The sequence below is a fragment of the Astatotilapia calliptera genome, chromosome 12 (genome assembly GCF_964374335.1).
Source record: "Astatotilapia calliptera chromosome 12, fAstCal68.1, whole genome shotgun sequence".
NCBI lineage: Eukaryota > Metazoa > Chordata > Actinopteri > Cichliformes > Cichlidae > Astatotilapia > Astatotilapia calliptera.
Genome location: NC_137433.1, coordinates 22,343,604 through 22,368,185, shown reverse-complemented (window position 1 = coordinate 22,368,185; position 24,582 = coordinate 22,343,604). Strand labels below are relative to the sequence as shown.

At 41.0% G+C, this 24,582-nt stretch overlaps 1 protein-coding gene, 1 long non-coding RNA gene and 2 other non-coding genes across 8 annotated transcripts; all 4 read right to left on the bottom strand.

Annotated features, from left to right (window-relative positions):
- Positions 1 to 1,375: 1,375 nt before the first annotated feature.
- LOC113033324 (ubiquitin-associated protein 2-like) lies at positions 1,376 to 19,472 on the bottom strand. 5 transcript variants are annotated; one of them, XM_026187014.2, is made up of 30 exons: positions 19,328 to 19,472; positions 17,394 to 17,531; positions 17,091 to 17,168; positions 16,851 to 16,961; positions 16,543 to 16,699; positions 16,297 to 16,374; positions 13,768 to 13,831; positions 13,452 to 13,540; positions 13,241 to 13,293; positions 12,997 to 13,061; positions 12,589 to 12,820; positions 12,246 to 12,495; positions 11,955 to 12,092; positions 11,600 to 11,736; positions 10,675 to 10,907; positions 9,972 to 10,209; positions 9,813 to 9,852; positions 9,413 to 9,539; positions 9,144 to 9,216; positions 8,815 to 9,034; positions 8,511 to 8,602; positions 8,118 to 8,168; positions 7,853 to 7,931; positions 7,240 to 7,434; positions 6,973 to 7,143; positions 6,301 to 6,405; positions 6,166 to 6,198; positions 5,720 to 5,793; positions 4,761 to 4,952; positions 1,376 to 2,218 (listed from the first exon to the last, which is right to left on the bottom strand). In XM_026187014.2, the coding sequence occupies exons 2-30, from the start codon at positions 17,487 to 17,489 to the stop codon at positions 2,123 to 2,125; spliced, it is 3,567 nt and encodes a 1,188-aa protein (XP_026042799.2). In that variant the 5' UTR covers positions 17,490 to 17,531; positions 19,328 to 19,472; the 3' UTR covers positions 1,376 to 2,122. The 5 variants fall into 5 exon arrangements, with proteins under 5 accessions (XP_026042799.2, XP_026042800.2, XP_026042802.2 ...); XM_026187015.2 differs by having other exon boundaries at positions 9,159 to 9,216; XM_026187017.2 differs by lacking the exon at positions 6,166 to 6,198.
- Positions 9,302 to 9,379, bottom strand: LOC113034437 (small nucleolar RNA SNORD121A). The gene has a single exon (XR_003274181.1). It is a non-coding gene; the product is annotated as a small nucleolar RNA SNORD121A (small nucleolar RNA).
- Positions 19,473 to 19,849: 377 nt separating the features above from the next.
- Positions 19,850 to 19,960, bottom strand: LOC113023125 (U6 spliceosomal RNA). Its single transcript, XR_003272518.2, has one exon. It is a non-coding gene; the product is annotated as a U6 spliceosomal RNA (small nuclear RNA).
- Positions 19,961 to 22,696: 2,736 nt separating this feature from the next.
- LOC145432391 (uncharacterized) lies at positions 22,697 to 24,258 on the bottom strand. The gene is made up of 2 exons (XR_013912667.1): positions 23,411 to 24,258; positions 22,697 to 23,325 (listed from the first exon to the last, which is right to left on the bottom strand). It is a non-coding gene; the product is annotated as an uncharacterized LOC145432391 (long non-coding RNA).
- Positions 24,259 to 24,582: the final 324 nt, after the last annotated feature.

The window sequence follows — 24,582 nt, the reverse complement described above, 5'->3', positions numbered from 1 at the left end:
TATACTGCCACCAGGTGGTGACTGATAAGTTACACACAATTGCAGTTGAACTCATCACCATTTCTAACCATGCCTTCGCCTCTACACAAACAGAATTAAACTTCCTCACTTTGATTTTTTTCATATGCTATACATTTCAAACATCACTCAAAAAAAGGTTCAGAACCGTTGCTGGGACTAACCTTGATTTATCAGTTTGAAAATGAAATGTCTCATAAAACTATGAGGGCCTCAAGTGACATCATAGCTCACCTTTAAAAATATCTCGTTCTCTTTACGTGATGGTACTGTGCTGAACGTGCACAAGACTAACAAAGTCACCGTGCATCAATGCACCGTGCCGCACAAATTCAGCCACTTGAAATAAAAGGCCCTGTCATAGAACAAGGATGAGATTAATACACTTTTAAACGTGCATCAGTTTAGCTTTCATTAACATCACAAACTTGGTATTTTATGGGAAAAGGAAAAAAAAAAAGAGTGCTATGATGGATTCACTGTGATCAGAGCCACCTGTGTCTTGCTCAAGCTGGGCCACCATATGGCCAACTGGCTTAAAAGACTATTGCAGAGAACAGTTACACTGACCAGATTACAGAAAATGCTAAACCTGCGTGTCAGGGACCTACTCTGCTCTGAATCTCATGCGAGTTTAGAAATGGAAAGAAAATATTTTTTCTCGGACTTGAACTGAGGATGCTTTTATCATTTAACATTGTAGCATACAAGTATAAATTAGATCAAAATAGGACAGCAGTAGTTCTGGTACTTAGAACTGAACCACAGCAGATGGCTCTGGAGGTTCAATTTGGCCCGGATTTTACACCTCATGCCTTCTTAATGGAATCTAATTTATCTGAGCTTGGGACAGCCTGAGAGTTTCTGTCTTAGTCTTGAATCAGAGTCTAATTACTACACCATGGAGCCATCTTCATTAAGAGTCATTCACTGTCAGTGGGTGGCACAAAGAACAAGAGCAGATTATTTAACAATAGTGATCAAATATGCCCAGCTGGGGAAAATATGCATTCTCCACATAGAAAGCCTCCAGTCTGCAGGGGGATTGACACCCTGGAGCTTCTCACTGTGAGGCAACAGTGCACACCACTGTGCTGCCAAAAATGACCAGTTTATCACTAGTAACTTTTGTGTTTTAAGGCCTTTTTGTACTCTCACGTTAAAAAATATTTAGCCGTTTGCCTACACATTTGTTCATGATTTATGTAGTGAAATAGACATTCATCCGAAACAAATAAATCCCAGTAAATACAAGTAAATATGTTAAAACACTGAAAATGAGTCTGAAGACATGGGTCAGTCAAGGAAAACCCACTTGATTAACTTGTGTAAATGTACATACATATAAAACAAGGAGTCAGTTACCAACTGCTCAGAACTTTATTTCGAGAAAATGAGGGTTAAAATTAAATAAAAATATAAAATTTAGATGGGCAGGTCTTTCTTTAAAGAAAGTGACCCCGGGAGAGTAGGCAGCTCTCCAGAGGAGAGGGAGAGAAGAAAGAGGGAAAAGACAGGAAGCTACAAAATGAAGCTCAGAGGCCCAGCCATTCAGGAAGTCATGTATAAAAAGAAAAAAAGAGGAGACAGATGCAGTTAGTTATTATAAACCCCACCCCCATCTGAAGTGTCCTCAAATGCAATCAGTGCTATAGCTCTCTCCTTTTCCTTTTTCTGGTTTCTTCCAGGAAGTTTTGGGTCGTTTTTCTTCTTCACTCACTCTCTCACTAACATCTCATTTTGTCTCAATGTAACATCTTTTCCTGCAGTTTTGAAAAAAGTAAACAAAAAGTCCTTCAAAAATAAAATGCAGCAACCACATTTCATGTTCTACTATTACATATACAGTATATATATATATATTTATATATAAATACATAAATATCTTACATGTACAACCAATTTTGAAAAGGGGGGGGAAGAGAGAACCCAAAAGACTTAAGAGGACTTGGAGGTGGGGGGAGCAGGGCAACGAAACCCATGGTTGCTCATTGTGAGGGTAGTGTGTTTGTTTTTCTGTTTTAGCTTTACACACGCAGCCTTTCAGGGAGACGAGGAGAAAAAACAAAACAAAAAAACCAAAAAAAACATATGGAAGCATTCCTCAGTTTGTCCAGTATGCAGAGCTGCTATAGCTGGACTTGCTGCCTTGGGTTTTCTGCTGCATGCTGCTGGACTGACTGCGCTGACCAGGGCCGCCCTATGAAGAAAAAGAAGTCCATTCAGTGGATGTGTTTAATTTGTGTCATTTCAAAGTGCTTATATTATTCATTTTAGTCAGCCCTATTCTACTGAACTTATCACACAAGAGGGTGTAGATTCTAAATATACAACAACAGTGGAGAAAACCAGGAATTATCAAGGAGAACTTTTCAGTGATGATGGATAGTGACAGGCCAAATAAAATCCTTAAAACTGCAGGAACGATTCTGTCTCTCGATGCGCACAAAGCATTCGACAGGGTTTCCTGGCAATACTTGGCCCATACACTTGAAAGAGTCAAATTTGGGCCAAACTTAATTAAGTGGATACAGATTCTTTACTCCAACCCAATGGCGGCTGTACGGGTAAATGGAACAATATCAGCCAGATTTCCACTGGAACGTGGGTGTAGACAAGGTTGCCCACTGTCGCCCCTGCTGTTCGATATAAGTATTGAGCCTCTGGCGCAGCTGATTAGAGATGAACATGAAATTCAGGGCCTTACAATTACTGGAGAACAGCATAAATTGTCCATCTATGCAGACGATGTACTTTTATACATTTCAAATCCTGCCGTCAGTGTACCTCATTTAAAAGAAATTATTAGTACATACGGTTACACCTCTGGTTACAAAGTTAATATTGACAAAACATTGGCAATGGATATAGGAGGAAACATTTCATCTGGCTTTAAATGGCCAAAGGAAGGTATCAAGTATTTAGGAATTCAAATTCCTCACTTATTATCAGACTTGTTTAAAAGTAAATTATGTCCTGTCTCTGTCTTTCTTGGGTCGGATCGAGAGTATACGTATGAATGTATTGCCAAGACTTCTATACCTTTTTCAAATGCTGCCTATAAACATTCCCAACTCTACATTTGATAATTTAGATAAACTTTTTTCCAAATTTATATGGAAAGGCAAACGCTCAAGGATCAAGTTCCAAACATTAAAACTGTCAAAACTGCAGGGGGGACTGGCTGTTCCAAATCTGAAATATTATTTCTGGGCAGCTCAGATGAGACCCCTGACTGTATGGGTGCGGGATCTGTCTGAAACTCAGTGGCTAAACATTGAGAAGACAATATGCGAAAGACCATTGAAATCCCTGTTTTTTTTCTAACATTTCAATTAAAAATGTGCATATGGGGGAATGGACGAGGGTCACTAAAGATTTGGCGTAGAATCAAACAATCATTTGGTCTTCCAAAAGAAATTTCAATTTTATCAAGCCTCTCCTCCCTGCAGGGTTTTTCTCCTATTGTGGAAGACTGGCTTCAGAGCATGGTCACATAACGGGCTTCGTAAACTTGAGCTCATTTGAACAATTGAGGTCAGTTTCGGCTTCCTTCTTCTGACTTTTTCAGATTTCTGCAGCTAAGAAGTTTTTTGACAAAACATAAAGAATGGAGGCAAGTTTTGGAGCCCTCACCCACTGAGGAAATATTTCTAAAAATATTTCAAAGTAATTCCTCCGCAAAATTAATCAGCAATTTCTATAACGCATTTATGAGTTTCAGTACAAGTGCAACTTTGGATATTAAGGCAAGGTGGGAAGCTGAGACTGGCACTCAAATCTCAGAGGACGCCTGGGAAGAGGTGTTCGGTGAAGCCCATCTCGTGACTAACTCTGGGCTGTGGAGAGAATTCAAATGGAAGGTGGTCATGAGATATTTTAGAACCCCAGAGATAATGGCCAAAATGAAGCCTACAAATCCTGATACCTGCTGGCGAAATTGTGGTACTCATTTAGGAACCCATATCACAGATGCCCAAAAATCTGCTCATTTTGGAATGACATATTTAGAGTTCTCAATACAGTTTTCCAACAACCACTAACAAAGACCAACAGTTAGCCATTTTAGGAGTATTACCAAATGGTTTTGCAGGAAACAATAAAAAGTATCTCTTAAGAATCTTGCTTACAGCATCACTAAAGTGTATTACTATTAAATGGCTGAATCTTGACCCACCTTGATATAATATGTGGATTGATTAAGAGAAATTTACCAGATGGAGGAAATAACCTATGCTCTGCGGATTCAGAGAGAATTGTTTACTGAGCGTTGGCGACCCATACATGCTTTACTGTTTCAATAATTTAGCATAGGTCTTTTTCGTTTCGTTCATTTATGGCTATTAAGATTGTCACATATTTGTTTTTGTTTTTTTTTGGGGGGGGGGGGGGGTTTGCTTCCCAGTTTTGTGTTGTGTTTCCCAATTGCAGTTCTTATTGTAATCTGTATTTCTGCACTGCGGTTCCAGTAACTGTCTTACTTGTGAACATTGCAATGTTGTAAATTATAATAAAAACTGAGTTTAAAAAAACAACAACAACAAACTGCAGTAACACAGGTGCAGAATTTAATCAGATGTACACATTGAGTACTTTTATTATTTGATTAGCACAAAAAATCTTTAGTAAGGGTACAGCAGCCTTTTTAATAGACAATAAACCAAAAGCAAAACTAAACTATACTAAAACCTCGAAGTTTAATGTATAAAAATATTTTTTTCCCACTGGTTGTGGAGGGTTACCTGTCCGTCCTGTGTGAGGTGATGGTGCAGCAGCTGGGAGTGGGGCTGTTGGTGAGGAGGCAGAATGTGCAGGAAAGGTGCAGGGGCGTAGCCAGGCGCACCACCAGGGTTCAGGGGCCCCGTTCCTCCTAGTGCTGAAGGCAGGCTGAAGGGAGGTGGTGTCCCTGTGTGGAAGCCCTGCTTGTCAAATGACTACCACAAAAAAAAAAAAAAAAAGAACAAAAACAAAAAACGAGGACAAAAGATTCATTTATGTCTGGCAAAAACAATCTAATCCATAATCTTTCCATTTAATATTCTTCTGAAATTAAACAGTTCTTCATCCGAGCTTTATTTTAAAAAATTTGACATTCAAACTGAAATGCTCACATTTCTACATTTTCATTTGACAAGCAGAATCATTTAAAGAGGATCTAACTGAGCTTGATTATGGTAATATATGTAGCCAAAGTTTGTACTAACCAGATGCGTATATGGACTAAGGCATCAACTAAGTCAAAAGTTGAGAGTTCAAGCTGCTCTGTATGTAAAGTCGCATGCAAACTCACAAACATAAGCTATGAGCAGTCACACGTTGTTAGCATGTGGCTGTTAGTGAGTTCTTCAATGAGTGAGGAAGCTAAAGAACACTACAGGGGAACCGTATCAAAGAGTTCAAGACAACAAACCTAACGAGACATTTTAATCAATTTCACCAAGCCAATGGAGCTAACAAAGTGAAAGCTATGCAGAACTCTGAGCCAACCACAAGCCAGCAGCCTCGGTATGAGCAAAGGATAAAAACAGTCATGTAGTGGGCTTTAAAAAAAGTTGGAGAGTGGATGAACTGGTATTTTTACCAGTTAACTTTGCACCACACATTTAAATGATTAAACCTCTTAAAAAACGTCATACAAAACACATTGTTTTAAATATATACAAACAGATCATGCTTAGACATGTGGACCACACACACACACCTGTGTTTTGCTGTAGATTGAACCTCCCATGTCAGGTACTCCACCACTAGTACCTGAACCTGACAATCCTGGTGCTGGAAAGAAATGAAAGAGGGGGAGAAGGAAAAAGAGGAAAAGACAATGTTGGGATTTCAGAGGGAAAGGAGGACAAAAACAGAAAAAGCAACAACAAATCAGTGGGAATGCATAAAAACAAAACAAAAACAAAAAACCAAAAAAAAAAAAAAAAAAAAAAAAAAACAGCAGCTGTGTCACTTCAATGCTGATAAGCTTATCTTCTAAACTAAATGCCAGTTTCCACTGTTAGTAGGACACAGGCCAGCCAGGAGGAAGAAGCATAGTAAGTGAGGAGGAGCAGGGGCATGTTTCTCACTTCCGTGCCGCCCTTTAGCATGTACCCAGCCATTTGCACATGAAAGTAAAATCACATGCTTGCATATACACACCTTTCTCCAGGACACTCTCGACTGTAGAATCATCTGCAATTGTGAGTACACCCGTTTTTCCTCCTTGAAAAACGCCCACTAACTGTGTGTGTGTTTGTGTGTTGTTAGAGTGTGCACCATGTGTCGTGCATGTACCTTTCCCTGGACCGCTGCCTGCTGACTTGGCCTGTGACTGGGCAGTGCTTCCATACCCTGCCTTACTGTATTCCCCACCGTGGGCTTGAGACAGGTCATCAAAGGCTGAAGGGGGAGGAGGAAGAGTATAGAAGAACAGAGGAGGCAGAGCAAAGCAGAGGGGGGAGGGAGAGAGGATGAGGAGCAGATTTTGTGAAGGAGGAGGATGGGAAGGAAAAAGAGGGGGGAGGGGGCAGGAGAGAGAGAGAGGCAGTAAGGTAACCTGACTGAAATGGCAGCTGTCTATACTGAGCTGTGTCCAACTTTAGCAGGGGGTTTGAGCTATGCATGCAGCACAAGCAGAAAAAACAAACAAAAACAAAACAGGCCCAACTCTACACGCACATGCAGCATGTGGTGTACATGTGTAAAGGTTTGGAAATTCAGTTCACTTTCCCACTAGAGACACCTTGATTTAGTCTGACGTCTATTTTTACACTTGAGTCTCAAAATACACAAAAATAACTTTCCAGGAAGCCCACAATAATGCCAGCTTTTAAGCTAATTAAGCTTCATAACTACATTTTGTGTTGCTGAGATATCAGTTTAGTTTACTAATGTATTACAACTACTATTACAATAATAATAGAATTCTAACAAACCAGACAAAACCCTGTTTAGTCCAGGTCTTACCTGTGCCATATGCGTGCTGTCCATAACTTGGCTGATGCTGTTGGTGGTACTGATTGGAGGGGTTGGCCAGGCCCATTGCTGGCTGCTTGGCTGAGGCAGGAGGCACAAAGACAGTGGGGGCATACTGGAAAGCTGAGGGAACTCCAGGCATACCAGCATAATATGGCAGACCTGTGAAATGATGGAGGATGTGCAAATGGTTAATAGTGTAAAACCTTAAAATGACTGACGTCGATGTGATTAAACATGATTTTGTTTTTCCCTTACCAGTGTATCCATAGCCAGGAGGGAGAGGGGGGTTGAGGAAGGCCTGGTTCTGTGTCTGCTGACCCTGGCTCTGACCCTGCCCTTGTGTGCCTGTCTGCTGTGTCTGCTGGGGCTGTGACTGCACCCCAGCTGTAGACAGGGTGGTTGGAGGAGCTGGAGATGAAGAGTCATTCCTGCCAAACTTTGTTGCTTCACCTGAGCAGAATCAGGAGAGACAGAAGAAAGGTAAGACAAAAGTGGAAATGAACCCTAAAGCCTCATTTCTACTCTTATAACAGGTACTCCAGCTTTCCACCGAACACAATTCCCCATCAGTAAAAACAGAGTTCTTAGATGACCACCCTTTAGGCAACAAATACACGAGGCTTTAAGGATATTGTTGGGCTGGTGTTCTTAGGAAATGTCCTTCATTTGCTTCAAGCCATAGCAAAGATTAAAAACACAGCTTAGAAAAAAACTAAGATGCTCACCCCCCTTAAAAATAATAATAATAATAAAAAAAATCACCTACAGGCAACAGAAAATTTCAGTTCAACATAATCTATAAAAAGTGCTTAACCAAAGTCATCAAGTCAAAATGATGAAGTGCAAGGGAGAATAAAATTTGATCTACCTGAATATGGGTTATTAGCAAGTCCATCTCTACCAGGCATAGCAGTTGTAGCACCAGGGAATGTTACACCATAGTAGTCCTGTCCAGATAGAGGAAAATAATTAATAATTAAAAAGACAAACAGCATTAACCTCCTAGGACCTGGCGTCCACATATGTGGACATCACATTTTGGGTTGTCTAGATCAGATACTCAGATATTTCTCATGTTAAAAAGCAACTAACATTAAGGCATTATTAAAGGTTAAGTTAAGCAACAGACTCACCAAAGGAAGACGCGATTGCAGCATTTGCAAGTCCTCATATCCATATATCTGCTGTTGAAATTAGGACAATGGTTATTTAGCAGATGTTGGAGTCTCTAATAAACATCGCTTATGCCTACAAAGCCTTTTATCTTTACTAGCTGCTAATGAGTGTATTCAGTACATGATCAAAATCTTCCCAAATGACTAAAAACCTCTATAGAATAAAGAGAAAATTCAATCCCTCTGTTCAGTTTCTGCACTTCTAGAAAAACCTGCATTTATTTATTTTTTAAAGAGGACACCCAATTAATCTATCTTTAGGATCCATATTAAGTCTTTCCTTTCCCTTAAAAATTCATGGGATCAAGAGTAACACAAACAAGTAATTATATGATACAGTTAAATAGCTACCGGATATGCAGGGAGCAATCCACCAGGGCCCATGATGTACTGGTTGGCCAGGAGAGGTGGCACTCCTTGGGCCAAGTTGGGAGGAGCTTTACCTGGAGCAGACACCACAAAGGACATGTTATGCACTGAATGAACATAACTATTTATAGATAAGTACAGTCTCAGTTAAGTGTCCAAAACAGCCGGATTAAAATCATAATTCATAGTAAAAAAAAAAAGAAAAAGAAAAAAAGAATTGAGTATGATATTTCAAAATATTTTAGTTTTAACGTCCATCGTGGTGTTATGGTAGTAAAGATCATACCGGAGGTGGTGGTGAGCAGGGGTGCTGTGCGGCTGCCGGCAGCTGAGAGTGTGGCGTTTGTGCCATTTGGAATTAGTCCAGGTGCTCCAGATGGATGCAGACCATTGGTGGCAGAACTACTGACAACGGGGGGAGCTGAAGGATTGGGATTAACAACCTGGCTGGATGATGGCGAAGTAAAGGCATGGATGTTTCCGCTGCTACTCTCCTCGTTACTCGTCTGAAAGAATAAAAGCAGAGAACGCATTTTCTTTTTGTTTGTTTGTTTGTAAACTCTGGAGCTTAGTTAAAATTTTGGATTAAAATAAAATTATAAAATCCAAACATACTAAGCATCTGTTTACCGTAAGGGAGGAAGTCGTAGAGAGGGTCGACCCAGATGAGTGCGTACTGCTTGTGTGACTACAAAGAGAATAAAGCGAGTCTGTCAGCCTGCTGAAATCTGATAAATCTGCAAAAGCACTTCAAATTGGATGTGTGATCAGGAAGCAGGGAGATTCAGTGAAAAATATGTCCACATTAAATGATTTAGATATGTGCTTGTAAGCATCATCATCTCCAGGCAAAAACATCAAAGTGCAGCCGAGCCGCTCCTTACCTGCTGAACGATGAGATGGATGTTGAGTGGGAAGCTGTAACTGCAGGAGAAGGGATGTGGTGGCCAGGGCTGCTGTCACTTGTCATAATGGGAGACTCAGTTGTCACTGTCCTAGATGATGCTGTGCCTGGTTTAAAATTAGAAAGATTAATCTGGGGCAAAATTTGGTCTATTTGTCTGTTTTTTTTAAGTTACTATATGAGAAGGAAAAGAATTGAACAGAATCAGGGTGAAAAAGAAAATGAGATGGGGTGGCTATAAAAACAGCATTTAGCAAACCACAACTTGCGCTAAGATGCATCTTTCCATTTCCTCCTCAGCATTAAGCAATCAATGTTCATTATACCAGACTTTATTGGCCATGTGAGTGCATTTTTACATTACTGACAATAGTACTTACCGTCTTGTGTGCTCTGTGTCTTCATACCAGTGTAGCCATTCTAAGAGAGAAAACGTTTCAAGACTTGGTTTCATCATTCAGCTTTCAGGCAAATAACATTTAAGTAGTTGCCAAAATCTTTATTCTGTTTGAGACCTGAGAAAAAAGGTTTATACTCACCGTCAGAGGCCCACCAGGAGCTGATGGGATATCTTTGCTCTGTGGGAACCCAAGATGAGGGGGTAGGGACCTCGGGATGCTGCTCTCCACCCGGCTGACTGTGGTTGGGGCTGAAGAGGAGGGTGGCGCAGCAGCACTGGGGAGACCAAGGGAGGGTGTGGGCGTAGCACTAGGTAAGCCCAAAGAGGGTGAAGGGAAGTTGGGGTCCGTTACAGAAGATAAGCTGCTCATGTGTTCACTGTTTAAAGGACAAATAGAGATTTTGTGTTGGGGGAGATATAAAGTAGTATAGGGTCTCCAAAAATAAATAAATAACATTAAATAAATGTAAGCAAAGTTGCAAAGGGTTCCTGATGGAGTCATGAAAAAGCTCAATTTAAAAAAAACCAACAAAAAACTGGTTCAATTCAACATCAAGAACTTTCTTTGGACAATGAGACTTTTCTGAATCTGAGGTTTAACATTTTTTTAAAACCAAGTTTCCTGAATGTTTTTAGGGCTCTGGGCTACACTGCAAAACAAAAAGAGTTGTGGTCATTTTAGTCTCTGGAATTTAAAGTGTTGCGAATCACCCGGTTTGCCAGTATTAAATCCACTAAATGGGGAATTAAAAAAAGCAAAAAAACAAAACAAAACATAAAAAACCCGCCACACATAACAAATACCTCACATACACCAACATGCTTGCATGACAAACACATACCTCACAGCTCCTGGCTTAGAGAACAGGCTATTCTGAGGCGGCTGTGTGGGAATAGCAGTAGGAACTGGCATGGCTGGTGGGGCCTGAACAGGCGTGTGTTCCCTGGCCAACTCAGTTGGTACCATATCTGATGTTCCACTGCTAGCCTCAGACCCAAAGTCTAGAGCTCCAAACTGAACATTAAGACCAGACACATCTGCCGATCCCGGCATCTCCACTGCTGACGATGGAATCTAAAGACGACAGAAGGACGAGTAATCAGAACTGATCTAATTTTTGGATTTGGGGTAGGTTTCTGTTCTTTATTACAAAAAAATTGATTGTGAAAACATTTTACCAACATTTTGTCAGTGTTCAATCAGAGTTAAAACAGTCCCATTAAAAAAAAAAAAAAAGTAACTGAAGGTCAGGACAAAATGTGATGCTGATTTGAGCATAAGCACCAGCTGCTGCTCACTCAAGAGCAGATGTAGTAAAAGGTGAACACGACCTCATGCTTGCAGCTTAGCGGTGGCTACTGTCCAAACAGTAACCAGAGAGGTGTGAAAAGTCATTATTTGTAACAACAAAGACACCGAGTTGAAAACAAAGCCAACAAAAGAACACAAATAGCTGAATATTCTGGTCTACTGCTACTTCAAGACTAGCAGATAAACAAGCACCGGGAGGAGTCAAGTACAAGCAGTCTATTCTTTAAAAAAAAGTTTGCATACCTGTGTGTGTAGTAAGGGGAGCATAAGGCTGTGGAAACTACCTCATTAAGTCTGCTCATATAACTGGTTAACTAGCAGACCTGCCTTGTAAACCCCTTAAGAGGAGATAAATTACTGATTTTCGGTTTCTATCTCCTCTTAGAATGAATACAGCTCTTTTGTCATTTCTCGTTTACATTTTCTGCCAGATAAAAAGGTTCAAAGAGGCTTACTTTTGAGGGAGGAGGCGCTCTGCGTCTCTGTGTCTTTATTTGGCGCTGAGGAGGCTCTGTGGTCAAAGGCTCCATGCCTGGCAGCTTCACTCCTGGAGAAGCGCTGTCTCTTACAGGAGGGACAGAGGACTCATGACCTGAATGAGAATAAAAGCACCATGACCATTCACCATGTCATTATAGTCACAACAACAATAGCACGGTATAGCAATAAAGCAACTGACTAACTCGACTTCCTGTTATGTATCTTTTTTGTAGGGGCACTACATATTTTACTGTCTCTCTACTCTATAGGTAGCAACAGCCTACAATCACACTTTTAGTGGTACAGGATAGTTCTATTTTGCAGGCCTACCTGGCGGTGTGGGGGCCTGTGGAGCATGTGCCTGGACAGGGCCCAAAGGCTCTGTGGTGGGAAGGATTGTGGACTGCTGTTGCCGTTGAGCCAGCTGGCTGAGCACCACTGATGGCTCTGGCTGAAGCTTAATCTCCGCTGAAGACAAAGGGAGACAAATATACATTCATTACCATGACTACAATACTGATATTCACCATACCTCTGGGTTTTACTCCATTCTTTAAAAAATGCTTCCAAACCTAATAACATCTTTGTTTTGGATTCCTAACTACTCTGAGATAAACTTACAGTGTTGGGCAGTAATAGAGCCATTCTCCAGTCTTTGAGCCTTGTTGTCTGCAGAGGGAGAGGGGGCAGGAGCTTGCATTGGAGACTGCCCTTGGTCTTTGGAAATGCTGCTATTGCTGGTGGTGGCCAACATCTGACTGGTTCTTTGACCAAGCCGAGGCCCATTCAGCTGCTCTGATGTCCGGATGTCAGGGGCAGGTGCCTGCTTGGGTGCATTCAGTGACCCAAAACCAGAACCTAGGACTGAGGACTGACAGGGAGACAGAAGAAAAAGGCGATGAGGATACATCTAAATGTATATTGTATTAAGGTCTATAAATCTATAGAGTATAGTTATGAATACCAGTGCAGCATGTGCGTAGGTGGTACTGCCAGAAGCTGCATGGGCATAGCTGTTGGCTGTGGCATGTGCGTAGCTGTGTGTTGCAGTGCGTCCATTGTGATGTGAATTGGTAAACACCAGGCTTTGGCCTAAATCCTCAGCTGAGGGGCCATCGACTATCGCCCCCAAATCGGAGTCCACAGAACTCCCTACACCCACTCCAGCCTTAGGAAGTATGCCAGCCAGGTCCACACTGGGAACAAGCAGGAAACAGGAGAGCACACAGAAAGTGGAGTGAAGAGTGAAAGTAGAAAGGTTTGGAAGGAGGAAAGAAGGAATAACAGTGTTGATTAAATAAAATGCCATTCTCCAAAATTAAACAATTTCTACGTGTTCTTTCAAGGTGCCAATGACTTATGAAGGGCTTACTTGTTTCCAGGTGTGATGTGATTTGTTGGGGCAGAAGAGGCAGTGAATACTTTGGTCTCAGATAACTGTGTGAAAGATGAAGATATTAGTACAGCATTCCAAAACCTCCCAGAGCCACATCAAGTCACCCTTTAACAACAGGACTTAGTTAGCTAACATCATTAGACAGCAACACTAGACTTTAAGCATAAACGCGCACATTTAAAACGCTGCAATACACTTTCACTGAAAAGCAGTGCCTTACATCTTCATTCCAGTCTTCTGAACTCCAGTCTTCTGGGTTGCCTCCCCATGTCCCTATTTAAAACAGAAGCATAGCCAAATTAGTGTTTTTGTAATTTCTTGTGGCAATCCTGAAATAGTCGAAAACGAGACATTTGCTCAAATGTAGAAAGTGGACACTAAAAAGTATATATTGCAAGAAAAATCAGTGTATGCCTGACTATTTTCTTTACCAGCTTCCTCAGCAGCTTCGTTGCCATCTCCTTCCCATGCCTCCTGGCGAGCTCCAGCGTTAGCAGAGTAGTCAGCAGGATTGAAGGTTCTGGAGGAAAAAAAAGCAGCAGTGTGAAAAAGCAAAACAAACCAAAAAAACAAAAACTGAGCGAATTGAAAGACATCTGTTTTTACTGATAACGGTAGGCAGAACAAATTTTCAATCAAGGAGATTCAGAAACATATTTTTCCACACACACTTGTTTTTAAGATATGTGCTTATAATCAACATCATCACCTCCTTTTGTAAAACTTTTACATGATGCATATTCTTACCCCATTCCCTGCGAAGAGAACCTGTTACCAACAGCTGCTCTTCCTCTGCCACGAACCCCTGCAACTGAAAATGCAGCAAAACAACCATATGAACAACACAACCAAGTCACTTAAGTCTAAATTCCTCATTAAGCATTTTTAAGAATATCAAGCCTTGGGACAAATGATTGTCAGTGACTTCTCAGCTAAGTTTCCCATTAGTGCATTGGAAAAAAAAAATATGATTAGCAATAGATTCACTAAATTTTCATGTCAGGGCATGTGCACACCTCTGCAATCTAAAAACAATTTGTGTGGGGAGTGGTTACAGTGATCCATCATCAACTCAAAACAGGTTGTGGTGTTTCTGTCTGTTGACTTCATTTTAAGATTGTAGCTTCATTAAAATTTGTATCTGAATTTAAGAAGACAGGAGTAAGAGTTGTCAGCCATTTTATACACTTTTTAATAAGATATTGAATTGCAGACATGGACAGCTGAAGACAGGTGGCTCTTTTAAATCAACTGCCTATTGGGCATGCATAGTTGCATTGTAAAGTAAATTCTCCTCAGATGAGTCTGTGCGGTCACAGCAAACATGCAGACCCTCACACTCACTCATTATGAAATTTACATCACTCGACTCTGAACAAACCCCGGTGGAGTTGCAGATACAGAAAGTATCATCAAGGCTAGGGCTGGGCCATATTATACCGTTCACGGTAATACCGGTATAATGTTAGGCAACGATAGGAAAATGAAATATCGTGATAGAATATGAGTAAAACGCGCATGCGCAGTGCCTTTGTTTTCATACGCACATGGCCGATTGTTGAGTGAAACAAATGAACCAGAATTGGTTTGTAAAAATGGTGCAACTTCAGTGATGTAGAACTGGTTTGGTGTTTGTCCGTCAGATACACGACAAGGCACATTTTTTTGCAGAACATGCAAGCGGCCGTTGTATTTGTCGGACTAAGATGCTCTTAAATCTGGGAGTAATCTGGGTCCTAAACTCCGTATCTTCAGGTCAAACGAACACTGCAGCATCACTGAGAGTTAAAAACTGTCTAAATTCTTTAATAAAACGATCAGTATTGCTGCTTTACCAGGTGTAACTATGAAGTTTAACTTCCAGGCATCCATGAAAACAAAATTTATTACATTTAACGGAGTTAGAAGTTAGCAGGAAGCTAGCGGAAGTTAGCTCGCTAGTTTCGCTAGTTACCTAAGCATGATATAGCATGTTCTGACTGAGAGATTTCTGAAAAAATTCAAACGTACAGCTCTGCTATCACTTCCAACATAAATGAAGACAGGAAACTAAACAGCAGTGACGTTTGTAGGGTTACTGAAGTTGGGCTAGCTGGTATATAATGATGTGCTACGTGATCGCTAGCGACACAGCTATGTTAGCATGACATAAACAGTGAAGCTGGAGGACGAACACTAACACTTTTCCACTTATAAAAGTTAACGTGAAGGTTCTTCATGGTTAGAGACAAATGCAATCGCATGGCAGGATGCTGTAAACGGACCAAACTTCAGTCAGGAGAACAACTGAGATAATCCATCCACAATACGAGGTTAGTCATTAATATACTGCAACAACATGGGAATAGAGCAGCTGCCAGAGAATTCAACATTAATGAATCAATGGTACAGAAGTGGAGGAAGCAAGAAGAATGAGTTTAATAAAGTTTGATTTATCTGACTGCTTTGTTTCGCTTAATGTGCCTTATAATCCCGTGCACCTTATGGTCCGAAAAATACGTACTGCACACTGCAGTTTAATGTTGCAAAGCACCTCTTTTTAACTTCAGTGGATATTATACATGGTTATGCTCAGGATATGTCAGCCCATTTCTACTGGAAATGCCTTTTGGTTAAACTTTCAGCAAGGAATTTGCATTTGCACTGTTACATTTTTATAAAGCTTTAATGTACATAAAAACCAGCTTCTTGTTTAAGTGAAAATAAATGGAAGGTTGTCTTTTTGCGCTAGTAATGTTGTGGAGTTGTATTTTGTCTTGCATCAATTATATTGTCAGTTATATCGTTATCGCAAATTTTCAAATATATATCGTGATAAATATTTTTGGCCATATCGCCCTGCTCTAATCAAGGCTGTAGCAGAACTACTAAAAAGCATGAGGAAATGTTTTGACTTAATGCTCTTAAATCAGCTGATAACCATCCACTTACAGTCACCATTTCCTGTAGGCTAAATCATTTATGGCACGTAAATGAGGCTCTGTTGCTGGTGTAGTACTTTCTCTTTCGCTTTATTGTTGCTGGAGGAGGAAATAAACTCCTCGCTGTGCATCTTTGGCCCTGTTCCATTTTTGCATTTTAGTGACTGTATGCATCAAACACCCATTCAAGCAAGCACATGGAATTGGTGGACTTAAATTTTGAAGCAACAGACAAATACGATGCCGGTCACATCAGGGAACATGAACCTGGTAACTACAGTTAGCATTCTTATAATCCAACTCTGCATTTGGATATGTTTAATAAATCTGACATGTGTTACTCTCCAATGCTTACCTCTACCGCGTCCCCTGCGTCCACGGTCTCCTCCTCTCTCACCAGGAGCCACATCAAATCCATTCTCCTCTGACCGACCTGAAATTCAAAAAACAAAAAAAAAAAAAAAAAGAAAAAAAGATGAGGAAAGTGAGATGATGGAAAAGTCATAATTAACACTGAGCCAAAATAATGCCATTGTCCTCGATGTGAAAGATTACGTTTTTATCTTATTTATATAAGGCATACGACGTGTCTTTTTCTTACCCTCACGTCCTCGGCTGATGCCTCTGCCCCTTCTGGTGGACCCTCCACGCCCACGACTGGCCTCCCTCTCTCCCTTCTTCTCCCTGCTCTCCTTTAACTCTGAAGGTCCTCCTTCTTTCCCAAGGCTGCGCTTCTTTCCTACAGTCTCCCAAGAGGTCTGAGAGTTGAACAGAACATCATGATGGTGCTACAAAATGCATTTGTACTTCTACTTTTGCATCATGATTTAGTCTCTCCCAAAACAGCAATAACGAAATCATATGTAAAAAGCAAGCACAACACATGTTTTGGGAATGGAGCATACTTACTGTGTCAGAGGTGCTCTCCAGCAGGAAATTGATGGCTCTGTTTACATCTTCATTGCAGTCATGAAGGGCTACCATACACTCATCTTGAGTCTTTCCAGTGACCTCAATCAGCTGTGAAAGTCACAGCATAGGAAAAAAAAGAAGAAGAAGAAAACAAACACAGTTAAGTTTTAAATCCAGGAAAATATATCCTGGTGACCCAGAAAATTTCTTTACGCACAAAATATGAACAAACATTACCTGTTTGACTTTGTCTTCAAAATCAGCATCGTTTTTGTCATAAATCACTTGGGCTAAACGAATCTGTTCTGCTGTGGCCTGGCAAACAAACAGAGCTTAATGAGAATCAAGAACTATCACCATCTGAATAGTACATTTAAATGTTTTTAAAAGCATTTGGATCCTTTATATATTTTAATGAAAAGTGGGATAAAATCATTTAAAAGTGAAAAATTACGTTTAAGACTAAGAGATGCAATATTTTATTGAAGTTAAAAGACTATTTTGCTTAATAACTCTGTATTTACAATGACAACCACCCACCTGTATCTGCTTCTGTTGCTGTGTTGTTTGTGTGGTGGTGGGCAGCGTTTTGTCCCGAGTACCCCGGGCTTGATTGCTGACCAGTGAAGTCATCATATACAGTATATACAAAACAATGTATGTACAAAATAGAAAAATCTGAAAGACAAAGGACACAGAAGCAAAGGTGAAACGAAAGCCAGATGGTACGGCATCATTACCCCTTAGTAAGAAAACAATAATGAATAAGTCAATGATGCACATGAATATTTGGTTCTTGCACTATTGGATGTCTCTATTGCCCGCAACACAGCTGATTATGGTATCCTGAATGAGAGACTTAGAACTTGGGTGGGCATCTCTTTCTTGCTCTGGACCTTTTCAGATGCTTTTGCTAATTTTTGGTCCTTTTCTGCCATCCTAGGGCCCAACTTGTTTCCCTTGTATATGCTGCCACTTGGACAGATCCTAGTTAAACTTGGACTACATCCATATTATGAAGAACAGGATGGCAGCCGATTATCCGTCTATTAATACACAAAAAACTGAAGTTCTTATTTGTGCCCCTTTGGTCCTAAGGTAAGTGAAACTCTTGGACATCTTCAGTTCTCCCAGCTTTCAAATACCTGGGTGTTACGTTTGCTTTACTTGCTTTTGCTTTAACTGTTGTATTTTATTTTGTAATATAAAGCACGTTGTCACTTTTTGCTCTTGAAAATCGCAATGTAAGTAAACTTTCCTTACTTACAGTGCTGATACTGTACACTTAATATAAACAGACCGACTCACTAGTATACCATGTAAGACTATAACCCCCATCTGTCGCTCCCTACATCCCCGTTTAAATTTAGCCAGCCCAGAGGGGCCTGTTGGGTGTCAGCTTACAGCCCTGCCTTATTCTCCCACACAAAAACACTCAGTGCACCGCTATATTTTAATACTGGTATTAACATCTTTTATATATATCAAAAATGTGAATAAAAGATAGGCAACAACAACAGAAATACAGGCTTTTTAAAAAGGCGAAAAACAAAAGCACAAACACTGCCTGAGTAGTATCGAACAAAGCAACTGGCTGTAGCTAATAATACAACCAAGTGACAATTTGTCAGGCAGCGTGGGTTCTTAAATAAAATCCACGGGAAAGGGTTATCTGGCAAAGCATTTGCGTGCGTCGTACATATACAGATAGCAGTGTTTATTTTTGCCTTAATTATACGTATTAAATATCAGAGTCACTCTTATTTGTGTGATAAACTCGACAGAAGCATGAACCACAGAGGCTAACGTTTATGTTAGGTCAAACTAGCTCACGATAGCAGCAGCCCGGCTAACTGCTAGTCTTTGTTCTGTGTGCGAGTAACACGCAAATTTCTTCGTTAAACTACCACAAGCCGTGTGTAGAGTATCAGTATCCTAACCTGTCTGCCAATATGTCTATTCTATGTACAGTCCGTCTGGGGTAGCAACCAAAAAATAAACAACCGTGACAAGCGCTGCCATGCTCCCCTTTGTGTAGCCCAACGAGCTAACATTAGTCACTTCATGGGAGATGTGGCTAACGTTAGCAACAAGCTAACAACTGAAACTAAAACGAGCTGCGTGGTTCGTTGACATTTCTAATTGTCCGTGTCCCTTAATATATTTATAGGCACACAATTCAGGGAGAAAAGTTATTAAGATTTGTTTGGGCAGTAATCAGGAGCCAGAGACAGGCGGCATGCCGACTGCCCGGCGTGCGAACGGCCCGTCCGCATACAAAGCAGCACCGCTCAGCACGGATACAACGCAGTTAGTTAGACGACTAATAGCCGAATAAGACGAATAATGTTTTTGAACAGGCCCATCGAGTTCGTTAAAATAAACAAAAAATACACAATAACATACCTGAACTCTCAAAACGACTTAATAATAAAAAAATATTCAAACATAACAAATCTGAAGCTTTCGTTTACCTGCTAACACGCTTCGCTCAGCCAGCAGCAGATGCTGTCACGTGACCTACCCCGCCGACACTCGGCGTTGTGAAACCGGCACAGCCAATCAAAACCCGCCATGCAGGTCAGATGGCCAAGCACCACGCCCTTACGTACTCGTTCCTGTGTGTGAGCGCGCTTCAGCCTTATGCGATACCGATACTCTGTACAAAAACTTAATGTTTCATTGTCTTTCATAATACAATATAGAATTGCATTTTGTAATTGTAATAATAATATAATAATATAGCTTCACAATGATTATAGGACATCAGACTACTTGTTCTCATTGCTTAATGATGCAGAATAATCATATAGAAATAAAAAACCTGAAGTTGTGCGCTATTTGAGCATGTTGCCTGCCTGCAGCACCAAAGGACTCTGTGAGAGACGTCTGTCTTGCCTTAGCCGCACCTGTCCCTGTCCTCTCTTCCTCTTCAGTTCGCCTCAACATAAGCCCATCATATTCTGTGATAGGATTTACTCTGAGGTGTTTGACGAGGTTAGTGGTGTTGCTTCACGAATTTGCGTGTCATCCTTGCGCAGGGGCCATGCTAATCTTCTCTGTATCGTTCCAATTTTAGTATATGTGCTACCGAAGTGCCACAACACCTCACTGTCTTGCCACATGTATCGCAAACCGCGTCTGTTTGTGGAGGTAAAATATGTCCAAACATGACTGTTTACGCTCAGCCATTATTGTGAGTGCGCACGCCAGGTGCAGTGTTGCCAACTTAGTGACTTTATCACTATATTTAGCGAGTTTTCAGAGCCCCTTAGCAACTTTTATTCTAAAAAACGACTAGTGACAAATCTGGTGACTTTTTCTGGTGTTATTGGAGACTTATTTATGACAAGCGTGTATCGCTCTTCTCAACAAGCAGTGGGTGCTGCTGTGGGCACCTTGCCCGTGCCAAAGCGCTCACTAGTGATGGGTCGTTCGCGAACGAAATGGCTCTTAGAGCCGGCTCTTTGACGTGAACGACGCGAGCCGGCTCCTTATCGCGAGCCGTCACGTGGTTTTTTTTTTTCTTTCTCTCTCCCTCTCTCTCTCTCTCTCGCTCTCTCTCTCTCTCTCTCGCACTTTTTTCCGCTTCACTTCGCACCTGAGCCTTGTGCTTTACTGGGCAGAGGGGGGAGGGGCGGTATTTACACTCAGTAGCACAGGAACAGAGCCAGAGGGAGAGAGAGAGAAAGAGAGCCAGGGACAACAACGTCACATTAGAAAGGTATAGTAATCATCCACAACTATTTTCGGTTGCAGATGATAAAGGATTCAGAAAGTTTATTCATGCAGGCCCATATGACAGAGAATATGCATCTTCTTTTTGTTTTCATATTATAATTTATATTTAATTGTGTTGTGGTTTGCAGTGTTTTGTGTTGTTTTCACTTTAAATTTGTAAAAGGAAAAAGCTGAAAATTTAAATAGTTAAAAGTTGAAATGTGAATAGTTGATTTTTGTATTATATGATTTATTTATTACATTTTATGTGGAGTGAAAAAATAAAAGTATATTTACAGTGGCCCCTACAGACAAAGCACATACAAACTTCAAATCACGTACGAACTCTGAAGCACGTACAAACTCAAAAACACGTACAAACTCCAAAACACGTAAAAACTCCAAAACACGTACAAAAAACTCAGAAGCACATAAAAACTCAAAACACGTACAAAAGACAACAGAAGTGCTCCAGGATGCTGGGCGCAGTGTGGAGCTTTTGTTACCTAGTGGCTACACAAGCCAGCAAGTACCAACGACCGGATTTGGTGTGTGGTAGTAACAGGTAAATGAACTTTTTTTTTAAAATTATTTGAATATATATGAGTGCCTGTGTATAAATACACAAACAATACACATATGCTTTCAATTGTGTAATTTAAGTGATCTAGTAGCTCTGCTTTGGAAGTTCAGGGCCCTGTTTCAGGAAGCCGGTTTAGAAAACTCAGAGTGAAAAACGATACGCAGGGTTGAGTAACCCCGAACTGTCCAACTCGGAATATTCGGTTTCAGAAAGGCTGATAACAATTAATTCAGTCAACGCGGAGTTGCTTTAACCCCAAGTGAAGCGCGCGGACGAGGATACATAAAGCCCTGATAAGCGGAGCACAGATTAAGCGAGTCACCATGGAGACGGAGGGAAAGAAGGCGTGGTCAATGTATTTTACAGCGCTTGAGGCCGAAATTCTGATGGCAGCATATGCCGATAACACGCAAATTCCGCGGAAAAAAGTAACACAGCCACAGCTGCGAAAGAAAGGGAGCATGCATGGCAAAACATAGCCGACAGAGTCAATGCGTGAGTGTTAATATAAACATTGATCTAGGGATTTCCACCCATTTAACACGTTATTTTATCATATGTTATTTTATTTGTTATTTTATACATTTTATTTTGTGATGTGATGTGAGCGCAGGTGCAACCCAACAGGCCCCAAACGTTCCTGGCAGCAAGTAAAAATGAAATATAAAAATATAGTCCAAACAGGTAAGGTGTAATTGTATTATGAGCCATAGTGCTTGGTCTGTTTGTCCCATGTAAATCAATTGCAGTTAGAGGCTACATTAATTTTCTTTCTGTAAGCACTTATTGAAATTATCTGAGCACATTACAAGTACATATTTGCTTACTCTGTATGCTCAAATGTGGCCCGTTATAGCCAACAGACAAAAAGCGGAGGCCCGAAAAACAGGTGGGGGTCCTCCACCACCACCACTCACAGAGGCTGAGCAGTTGGCCCTCAGCCAAAACAGTGGGCGCTCTGTGGCCGAAGGCATCTCTGCGGGGACATCCTCTGAGTCAATAACCCCGCAAGACACAAGTGCCTACATAGGGGGTAAATCCAAAATAATACATGATGTGCATACATCCTTTCTTCACAGTCACCTTTGCAGTGCTACTCATTCATTTGATAAACTCTTTACCATAATGGATTATTTTGTAGTGAAGTTATTTTCCTACTGATTTTGCCTTCCCTCAGGCTTGGTTGTCTTTGAGAGCATAATGACAATGAAGTGTAAGGTGATTGGTATGTTTGTTAATTGCCATTTGGTCCCTTGTAAGTTATAAGTGACCTGTATAAACCTCATATTCTATCAGTTGATGGTGGTGGTGTACTGCATCTGGTGCAGCCTCCTGTTGAGCCAGACCAACATGCAGTTGTGAGTAATACTCCACAGATTATATGAGTGTACAGTAGAACAGCAATGTTGTTTATTTCTTTACTACAGGAAAATAATGAAGAAACATTGACAGCTGTTACAGAGGAGGAAGCAACAGAGACACTTTATGAGGTTTACATCTTTTAATACTTTGTGTACAGGAAATACAGGCGACCAATAAAGCCAGTTGAACAAAAAATCTGTTTATTCTTCTTTCAACATGTTGAGGTGATGGGTCAAAAGAAATGATTGTGACATATGGTGTCTCTGACTGCACTTCCATCTTGTATGTCCGTGGGAGGGTCAGGATGTTCATGGTTTGGATCACTGCTGATGTTTGGTTCAGAAGGACAGTGTTCTCCTCTAATTGTGGCAATGTTGTGAAGAATCACACATGCCACAATAATGTCACATGCCCTTTCTGGGGTGACCCTGAGTCTTTGCAGGTACTGGAACCGGGCCTTAAGCATTCCGATAGTCATTTCAATTCTGGCTCTTGTCCTGCAATTAGCCAGATTATATCGCTGCTGTGGGCCCGGTTCAGGGTCAGGGTAAGGGGTAAGCAAATAGGGTAAACATGGATACCCCCTATCACCAAGCAAGTAGCCAGTGAACTCTCCTAAGACAGAAGGATACACTTCAGTTCAAATGTCCCTGAAGCAATTGGTCTTTATATATTTTAAAGTATTTTCAACTCACCATGTCCAAATTTTGTGCTCAGTGTACATTCACGGAATATTTGTGAGTCATGGACAGAGCCTGGCCACTTGGCTTCCACATTTGTGATAATGTTGGCAGCATCATATATGATCTTCACAGTGCAGAGAACACAAATTAGCATCCATTACTATGATAAAATAATTTGTTAGTTTGAAATGCTACAGGGAACTATGTACCTGTACATTAATGCTGTGGAAAGACTTCCTGTTCACATAGTCTCCTTCATTTACTGAAGGAGCAATGATTGGAATGTGAGTGCCATCTATACAGCCAATCACACCTGGGAACCCTGAAAATAAATGTAAAATTTAAGTAGTAGTCCAAGTATCACCACACCATAAATTAAGTTTTGGTCATCCTGATACCTGCAATTTTGTGGAATCCCTCTTTGATGAATCTTGTGGGTCTATGACCGGGGAACACCACAAACGAGTGCAGGAGACGTTTCAGTGCAACTGTAACATTCCTGACTGCCCGACAGACGGTAGCCTTGGAAACGTGCTCAGCATCACCAATATTATACAGAAAGCTCCCGTTTGCAAAAAAACGAAGTGCAATACAAATAATATGTACAGAACTGAGAGGATGTCCGCGATGTGTCACATGCGTAATATATGGCCTGAGGATGTTATTCAAATAACTTATAGATTGTGCTGAGAAACGGTAACGTTCGCACAGAAAATCATCAGGAAATGATAAAATGTCCATACGCGCTCTGATCACTCTCTCCCGGCGGAGAGCTCTGCGGAGAATTTGGGCTTCACGATCTACTGGCTCTTCAAGGAAGGAGCACGCCATGTCTGACACTTCCTACTGTCAGGTTTCCGACAAAGGGGCGGAGACAGGCAGGGTTAGTTGTAGTAAACCTGCTAGGGGGCAGGTTAGCTTCACGGCGTGTGTCGTCATAGTGACTCACTCAGGCTTCAGCTGAACTCGCTTTGTGAAACCGAAAACCCAGAGTTTTCGTTAACTCAGGGTATACTTACTCAGTTTTTCCACTAAACCGGCTTCCTGAAACAGGGCCCTGTTCATGCTAGAAATGTGTTTTGGAGTTTGTACGTGTTTTGTCTCTAGGGGCCACCGCATATATTTATATATAAACATATACAAATAAAACCACTTTTTTTTTACGTTAGTAATTCCTTTTGTGCATAATTTTATATTATTGTTAATAATAAATTAATTAAAGCAACAAAACAACCTGAAGAGCCGGTTCGGAGCCAAAAGAGCCGGCTCTTTTTAGTGAGCCGAACCGAAAGAGCCGGTTCTCTAAAAAGAGCCGGAAATCCCATCACTAGCGCTCACGGGCAGAGGATAGTCCTCCCCCAGCTGCTATCAGGGCAGGAGA